Source organism: Nannospalax galili, unplaced genomic scaffold, assembly GCF_000622305.1.
Source record: "Nannospalax galili isolate Female #2095 unplaced genomic scaffold, S.galili_v1.0 scaffold384, whole genome shotgun sequence".
NCBI classification, from domain to species: domain Eukaryota; kingdom Metazoa; phylum Chordata; class Mammalia; order Rodentia; family Spalacidae; genus Nannospalax; species Nannospalax galili.
Window position 1 is genome coordinate 3,708,995 of NW_008352648.1, and position 8,792 is coordinate 3,717,786.

At 52.7% G+C, this 8,792-nt stretch overlaps 2 protein-coding genes across 2 annotated transcripts in view; both read left to right on the forward strand.

Annotated features, from left to right (window-relative positions):
• Nucleotides 1-687, forward strand: part of LOC103747273 (cytochrome P450 26C1) — a 6,742-nt gene extending 6,055 nt beyond the window's left edge. The window contains exon 6 of the mRNA XM_008849624.1: nucleotides 310-687. Within this exon, the coding sequence (XP_008847846.1) occupies nucleotides 310-687 (378 nt within the window). The remainder of the gene's footprint in view (nucleotides 1-309) is intronic.
• A 4,265-nt stretch (nucleotides 688-4,952) lies between these two features.
• On the forward strand, nucleotides 4,953-8,504 carry LOC103747274 (cytochrome P450 26A1). Its single transcript, XM_008849626.2, has 7 exons — nucleotides 4,953-5,276; nucleotides 5,451-5,675; nucleotides 5,914-6,204; nucleotides 6,282-6,440; nucleotides 6,865-6,999; nucleotides 7,565-7,717; nucleotides 7,995-8,504. The coding sequence occupies exons 1-7, from the start codon at nucleotides 5,088-5,090 to the stop codon at nucleotides 8,334-8,336; spliced, it is 1,494 nt and encodes a 497-aa protein (XP_008847848.1). The 5' UTR covers nucleotides 4,953-5,087; the 3' UTR covers nucleotides 8,337-8,504.
• Nucleotides 8,505-8,792: the final 288 nt, after the last annotated feature.

Here is an 8,792-nt window from a genome sequence, read left to right on the forward strand (position 1 = left end):
CCCATTCTTAAGAAAAGTATCTAAAGCATACCCCAAAAAAAAGGAGGGAGAGAGAGAGGGAGGGAGGGAGAGGGAGAGAGAGGGAGGGAGAGAGAGAGAGAGAGAGAGAGAGAGAGAGAAAGAGAGAGAGAGAGAGAGAGAGCTTACAGCTCACTGGTGAAAGGAGTAAGAGTCAAACGCAGATGTTTCTACCTTAACCACGCTCCCCTGCAAGTTTTCTCAATCTTATTTGGCGCACTAGGGTGGAAAGTAGGCTTCTGCCATTTCCTGGTGCTTGGTGATCAAGAGGGTCCCTTCACTTCCTCACAGGGCTACCAGATCCCCAAAGGCTGGAGCGTGATGTATAGCATCCGAGACACGCACGAGACAGCAGCGGTGTACCGTAGCCCGCCCGAGGGCTTCGATCCGGAGCGCTTCGGTGCAGAGGATGAAGATGCACGCACCTCCTGCCGCCGCTACCACTACATCCCGTTCGGTGGCGGCCCACGCAGCTGCCTAGGCCAGGAGCTAGCGCAGGCGGTCCTGCAGCTGCTCGCTGTGGAACTGGTGCGCAACGCGCGCTGGGAGCTGGCCACGCCCGCCTTCCCGGTCATGCAGACTGTGCCCATCGTGCATCCGGTGGATGGGCTGCGACTTTTTTTCCACCCGCTGACGACTTTGGGCTCAGGGGATAAGCTACTACTCTGACCCTCCACACCCTTAGCCTTAGCTTACCCAGTGGCAGCTGCGCACACGCAGCCCGGCCCCTCCGAGGTGCCCCAGGTCCTCACCATGGACTCATTTACTTGGTCACCCAATTGACAAACTTTCACTAAACACAGGAACTGGGAGGAGTAGAAGTGTGAGCCACAGAGCCCACTAGAAAAGCGCGCCCGGTGGAAGGAACCTCCTGCGCTCTCGGCACCTTAAGCACTTCCCAGGTTCTAAAAAGCAAAGATGGAGACCACCTGTCTTCAATAGGTGCCACCTGGCTTCAGCTTCCTGTAGTAAGCCCGGGAGGGCGCTTGGAAATGGGGCCCTGAAGGTGGTGGTAGTGTTGTACTTATCAAACCAGAGACTGAGCGAACCTGCAACTTTTTTGAGTTAAATTGGTTTCTCTACAGGTCTTGGCTGATGGTTGAAACTATGACCACTTCCACTTTAACTGACTCAGCACCACCAGGCTCTGCTAAAGACTTCTGGAAAGAAAAAATTCCTACTTCAAAACCTCATTTTATCTTCTTTGTACAGAAGAGAATATGCACTTGGAGATGTCTCTAAGGCTGGTGGTTCACTGGAGGTAGAGACATAGCCCCTCCATGGGAGATTGAGATAATAAGAGAGGTTCAAGATATTTGTATCAAAAAAGGAAGGCCAAGGAAAAAAATTTCTTGCCAGCAGTTGAGTCAGGACTGGCTTAGTGGGCAGCTGTTCCCTGGCATGATGGCCAGGGGTGGAGAGGGTGGGGCGCAGGGACATATCTGAAGGTCCCACTCCAGCCTATACCCAGAGAGGGGCTGGAAGCTGGGCAGCCCTACCAGATCATAAATCTGGATGCTGGGCTGTGAATTCTCTGCATCAGCTGCCCAAGCATCTTTCTGATTACTGCTTCACTATCCTCTATTCCAGAGGAGAAACTGAGGATCAAGAGACCACTGACCCTCCTGAGGAACCAGTGCTCTCCTGCATCCCTTCTTCCATCACCCAACCCTCCTGCCCCACTCTGAACCCGCACCACCTTGTAGGACTCAGTCCTTTTCACCGCTGTTCTCAGCTATCTTAAGGACCCCTTTGCCTTTGCAATCCAGAGGGTCCCATCAAAGCCAGGAGCCTCTTGCCATTATTCCCAACAGTCCACTTCAGCCTGCCACCCATGTTGCCACAAGCCTGGGCAAGAAGACATAACTGGTGAGCCAGGGAAGCTGCAACCTGGCATGGGTTGACCCTGTAGCCAATCAGAAAGAAGTCTATAGCCTCCTGACCTTGTGCTTATTTGGATCATGGGGCCTGAAGGGAAGTGGGGCACAGCAGATAACCTGCAAGTTGGCAATGGGACTAACAGGACTCTAACTCCCACAGAGAGCAGGTCATCAGTCATAGCAGGTGGCAGAGCATGGACCAGGCCCTGAGCTCTGCAGGCACCAGAGGCAGCAAAGGCGGCAGGGGCACAGGCCTACCCTGTGGGTGCTGTTGACAACATTAAGGACTTGAGTGTCTGAGAAAACTGGATCTGGGTGAGAAGGCAGAAAGACCCTGCTTCAAGGTTGATTCTGATTTGGGAATAAAAGAAAATCATGTCAGGGGCTCTTTCAGAAGTCAGGACAGTCAAACTGCTTCCAAGAGATGTGTCTCCTTGCTCTGGGTCTGGACCAACTGCAAGCACAGGACAGTAACTCCAGTTTTCCTCTCATTTCTTACGCAGCATAATGGTATCATGGTAGCAGCAGAAGGGAATTGTGGGCTTCTGGTTTAGTAGCTCCAAGTTCTGTAGGGAAAAGAGCAGATGAGGTTCTTGACCTTTGTACTTCATATGTTCATAGATAGAGACAATAAATAAACTAGCAAACAGAGTAAGGACGTCCAGTGGTGGTAAGTGCTGCGAAGAAACTAAAAAAACAGGCCTTTAACTTAGAATGACTGACTGAATAGGGCTGGTAGGGGGAGGTCTCACCGAAGTGACACTGGAAAGAATCTGTCTACCTTGGCTGGGCACCCCACACGAAGGAACCCTGAGACCCAAGTGTTCTGGGGAAAGTGAGAGGGCTGAAGGGGAAAACTGAGGAGGGGGCACTTGGCTGCCCTAGTTGTCTGATTTCTCCATATTTGGGGTCCTCACCCCTCTCCGCTAGCAAAAACAAAACAAAACACAACCCCAACAAACCTGACTCCCCACTTGCAGTTCCTGGGAAAGAAGAAAGCTGTTTTGCAAACTGTTGGTTTTTAGTAAGCCAACACCCCCCTCCCCGCCCACCACCACCGAAGAAAGTTCGTCGACTGTCCTAGATCAAAGTTCTGTGTTGGGCCGGTAATTTATTGACCCCCCTCCCCCCTTTTCAAGATGTTTTAAAAATGATCTTTCATTTTCACATTTAATGTTTTTCTCCGGGCATCCTGCGAATCTTGATGGTCAGTTAGATGATTTTTTTTTTTTTTAAAGTACTCGTTTTCCCTGTTGCAATTTCCAGCGCGCCGACACTGCTCATCTTGTGACCCGGCGCGCGCTGAACTTGGTGGGGTGGCCCCACAGAGTTCACTGGGATGTCACGGTCCGGCCTGCAGGGGTCACAGGCGGGTCAGGCTGGAGGATTGGGAATGGGCCCCAGGTCACGCCCCCGTTGGCCGCTTTGCACACCAGCCGGAGGCGCTCTCCAGAAAGGGGCGGGCCGAGATTTCTGAGAATTACCTCCAGCACCATTCACCCGGGTTCCAGCCTATGCCCGAAGCTGGCTCACATTCTTTACAGTATTCTTTACAAGATATGACAGAGGGAGAGATGGCTTCACCAGAGCCCCTAAAACGCGGGACAGGGTGATGGGGAACGGCTAATTCCCCGGGAAATGCAGCGCGGCAAGCTACTAGATCTGCGCGGGTCCTCACGTCCTTCGCAGATATTTCTTGACCTCCTGTCCTGGAGTCTGGTGACCACCGTAGGAGGACCACATATTGACCCACTGTCACCAGGAAAGTGTACCACCTTCAAGGACGGTTCTCCGGAGTGCGGGGGTGTTTTTGCTAGAATCCGAGTTCAGTTCTAAACAAACATACGTCTTTCGTTTTGCTTCCCGCGCCGCTGCTGGTGCATTCAGTGTCTAAGCCTAGGCCGTGTACGTCACCCTCTGGCTGAAGCGGTGTGGCGTGAGGACTTGGGAAGGCCGGAGCGTTGGTGCGCAACGCGCAGTTCCCCGAGTTCGGTGCTGACTGCACGAGCAGCGGATTGAAGTTGGGCAAAATCCAGGGGACTCGAGCCCCAGTACTGATTCTCTCAGTAACGGGGGCAGAAGCGTTAGTTAAGGGTCCTTGGCTTTACTTTGGGTGGGAACTGGGAGACCTGAGGGAGGTTCTAGAGCCCTGCCGCCAGGCCACCCTGGTAATGCAGCTCTCTTTGGGACCGTCCCTGAAATGTAGACAGTGGGAATGATGTTCTAAGGAAGGGGAACCGGGCACTGATAACTTGCTCAAAGTCAGGCAAGCCGGGATGGACCCGGACTCCATCACCCTCCGGGTATCGTGCCTGGGCTGAAGGCCCTTTTCTCAACTTGCCCGGAGGGGCTGGAATTGCGCTGGGCTGGAGGGATTCCCACAGCTGGGCGTTGACTGTCCAGCCGCAGGTCTCTTCAGTCGGCCATTGCGGTGTCAGAGATCTGGCTTGCACCTGGAGTCCGAGAGACCTGGAGACTTACTTGAATGGAACCTTAAAGTAGGAGTTTCCAACACTTCCTGTGCTGGCTCCCTTGTGGGCATTGGGGATTCGCTGGTTATACTTCATTTGGATCTTCTTGGGGGTCTCGTTAGGAAGCCAGAGTTTTGCTTCGCGTTTGGGGATCTCATTTACCCAACCTGTGGGACCAGCCCACTGAATGGCGGTTCCTGAACGCACTCCCCATTGCAAAAGCAAAGGAGCCGGCGCAGCGCCTGTAAATGTAAACGCCAAGCAGGCGGCTTGGGCAGGGGCAACCGGTCAGACCCGGCGTGAGGGTCTCCAAAGAGACACCTTCCAAAGGAAGCCCGGGACTCCGAATTCCCGCTTCTCGGAACCCGGAGCCGCCCAGCCACTCCCTGCACCGCTCCCCCGCAGACTCCGAGCTCCGCACACCTAGGATGAGGGAGGCGGTGCTCCTTAACCCCGCACCCCTGGACGTGCGCTCCGTGGGAAGCCGCCAGCGCGCCGCCTCTTGCCTTGGCGCGGAACAAACGGTTAAAGATTTTGGGCAGCGCCTCGTGGGGGGGAGGAGCTAGGGGCCCAATCTGCAATTAAAGATGAACTTTGGGTGAACTAATTTGTCTGACCAAGGTAACGTGGGCAGCAACCTGGACCGCCTATAAAAACGGCGCGCGACGGGATTTGAAGAGCTGGCGGCAGCAGGTGGCGCGGGAGGCTGCGGCGTGCCATGGGGCTCCTGGCGCTGCTGGCCAGTGCGCTCTGCACCTTCGTGCTGCCGCTGCTGCTCTTCCTTGCGGCTATCAAGCTCTGGGACCTGTACTGTGTGAGCAGCCGTGACCGCAGCTGCGCTCTCCCCTTGCCCCCCGGGACTATGGGCTTCCCATTCTTTGGGGAAACGTTGCAGATGGTGCTGCAGGTAAGGGAGGTCGGGGGTGGTGGGGGGACGTGACGCTTCCTAGGAGTCGGATTCGACTCTGGGCCTGGGAGGAAGCTGGGGAGGGAGGCGACTGCGGCTAGAAGAGGGGACTAGACCGACGCTCCCCGGCGCCCCCTCACGCTGGTCGCCGGTCTCTCTCCTCCACCTCCTTAGCGGAGGAAGTTCCTGCAGATGAAGCGTAGGAAATACGGTTTCATCTACAAGACACATCTGTTTGGGCGGCCCACTGTGCGGGTGATGGGCGCGGATAACGTACGGCGCATCTTGCTGGGAGAGCACCGGCTGGTATCGGTCCACTGGCCGGCGTCGGTGCGCACCATCCTGGGCGCCGGCTGCCTCTCCAACCTACACGATTCCTCTCACAAGCAGCGCAAAAAGGTGAGGGCGGGGTGGCAACACCTTGGCTGGCAGGGGGACCCCAGAGTTTGGCGTGGTTCGGACAAATAGATGCAGGGTGAGATGTGTGCTAGACGAACCCTCTCCAAGCTCCAAGTTTAGCTCTCCTCGCCTGGATGTGCATTAGGTCTGGAGGCACTGGGGTATGTAGAAGGGGGACCCAGGAAGGCGAGAGGGATGGATAGAGGACTGTAAGGCTCTCTGCTCCTCCGGCGCTCAGGTGATTATGCAGGCCTTCAGCCGCGAGGCACTCCAGTGCTATGTGCCGGTGATCGCTGAGGAAGTGGGCAGTTGTCTGGAGCAGTGGCTAAGCTGCGGCGAGCGCGGCCTCCTGGTCTACCCGGAGGTGAAGCGCCTCATGTTCCGCATCGCTATGCGCATCCTGCTGGGCTGCGAGCCCGGCCCGGCGGGCTGCGGGGAGGATGAACAGCAGCTCGTGGAGGCCTTCGAGGAGATGACCCGCAATCTCTTCTCGCTCCCCATCGACGTTCCCTTCAGCGGCCTGTACCGGGTGAGGACTGCTTGCGGGGTGCGGAGCTAGGGGCGCGGGAGCCGGGCATCCGCTCACCTCCAGCTCTCTGCGCTTAGGGCGTGAAGGCTCGAAACCTCATTCACGCGCGCATCGAGGAGAACATTCGCGCCAAGATCCACCGGCTGCGGGCGGCAGAGTCGGGTGGGGGCTGCAAAGACGCGCTGCAGCTCTTGATTGAGCACTCTTGGGAGAGGGGAGAGAGGCTGGATATGCAGGTGAGTGTCAGTTTCAAAAGGGACACTGCTACAGTGGGTCTCTGGCTTTCCAAGCGCACTTCTTGGGGCCCCCAAAGCGCAGCCTGAGCCCCTAACTTTTCGGAGTGGGCGCCCTGCCGGGACTCCACCGGAAGGATCCTGAAAATAGACACTGCGTCAGGACTGCGTCAGGGTGGCCGCCCAACTGGGAAGGCCCCTAGGTTCAAAGGGAAATTCTGATTTGCAAGTGTTAAAAGTACTTTGGGAGATATTAATAAAATCAAGGCTTCAACTCAGTAGGTAGAGTGGGATCTTTTTGTCTTCCTTCTGTATTTGTATTCTCTGATTTTCTACGCTCAAAACTTTTACTCTTGTAGTTTCTCTCCACTATCCTCAGTGCGGTTATAAAAGTTATAGACTTATAAAGTCTTTCCTCCGCTGTTAGGCACTAAAGCAGTCTTCAACTGAGCTCCTCTTTGGTGGACATGAAACTACAGCCAGTGCGGCAACATCGCTGATCACTTACCTGGGGCTCTACCCACATGTTCTCCAGAAAGTTCGAGAAGAGATGAAGAGTAAGGTAGGCGGATTCTAGGGGCTCCCTGTTAGCCTAGGACATCCTGTTATCCTCTACCACTTCCCAGTAAATAAGTATGCAGCCTTCACTTGGTGCCTTGAAAGTGCTGGGCCCTGCTAGGCAGGACTGTGGGGAAGAGAATCAACCTTGTGAATTTAAAACGCTGTGATCTTACTTGGGCAGTTTGACCTTGTGTTCCTGCCCCTCCTCCACCTTTTGCAGAACTGTGGAGATTTCCCGGTAGTTCTATTTTTCTTGGGTATGCACAGTTAAGAACATGAATAGTACAGCTGGAGCCAATAGCTGATCAGGGTGGGCAGTTTTGGTGAGGGGGCAGGGCTTGACCCTTATAACCTTGTGAACAACATTCCTTGGAAGCGAAAATAGGTGGTGGGTTTGGGCTGAGCAAGAGTAGAAGCAAATGGTCATTAGCTGCCATTTTTCCCTCATTCTCTCCCAGCTGTGAAGGCCTTTGGATTTAGATGCCACTTAAGTCCTGTTGACGTCTGTTGGGCTGATTTTATGGGAAGCACCACAACCATTCACCTCTGTATGACTGTTTTGATAGGGCTTACTTTGCAAGAGCTATCAAGACAACAAGCTGGACATGGAGACTCTGGAACAACTTAAATACACTGGGTGCGTTATAAAGGAGACTCTTCGACTGAATCCCCCAGTTCCAGGAGGGTTTAGAGTTGCTCTAAAGACTTTTGAATTAAATGTGAGTTTTCCTCCCATCTCCCACCTCACCTTATCCCCTTTGATGTGGTTTTCAGCCTACCCTTGCTTCCCTGAGTAATGCCTTGAAATTCTTAATGTTTTTGATATTATTGTCCTGCCCTATGTGGATGCATATTTCAGGAATCCAAATCAAGAACGCTTCCCTTCTCTCCCTTGTCCTCCTTTCCTAACACCCCCAGTCATATCGGTGATGACATTTTGTTGTTGGAGGTTGAGTTCCAATTTGTCAATACTTAGGGCTTCATTATCTTTTACAGGGATACCAGATTCCCAAGGGCTGGAATGTTATTTACAGTATCTGTGATACTCATGATGTGGCAGATGTCTTCACTAACAAGGAGGAATTTAATCCTGACCGGTTTATACTGCCTCCCCCTGAGGATGCATCCAGGTTCAGCTTTATTCCGTTCGGAGGAGGCCTTCGGAGCTGTGTAGGCAAAGAGTTTGCAAAGATTCTCCTCAAGATATTTACAGTGGAGTTGGCTAGGCATTGTAACTGGCAGCTTCTAAATGGACCTCCTACAATGAAAACCAGTCCCACTGTGCATCCTGTGGACAATCTCCCTGCAAGATTCACCCACTTCCGGGGAGAAATTTGATGGACTTATTTGAAGTGTACATGATTTTTTTTAATAGTGTTGTGCTGACTTTATTTAATTTCTAAATGTATAGTATAATATTTATGTGTCTCTACTACAGTACCATAGTCTTTAAATATTAAAATAATGAATTTGTACTATTTCCAAATAAAGTAAAAATTGAAAGTGGGTGTTTTTTGTTTGTTTGTTTTTGTTTTCATTTAAGATTCCTATTGGAATGTTGGACATGGTGCTATGCAGCTATAATCCCAGTACTTGGGAGGGGGAGGCAGGAAGATCAGGTGTTCAAGGGCAGCCTGGGCTATAGGGACTCTGACTCAAAGGAACAAAACAAAGCAGAAAAAGGTTCCTGTTTAAAAAAAAAAATCTAAACTGTAATGTTTGTACTTTATGTATTCAATAAGATTTAGAGCAAAACTATAGTTTTCCTCCTTGCTGTTAGGGGAAAAAATTTTA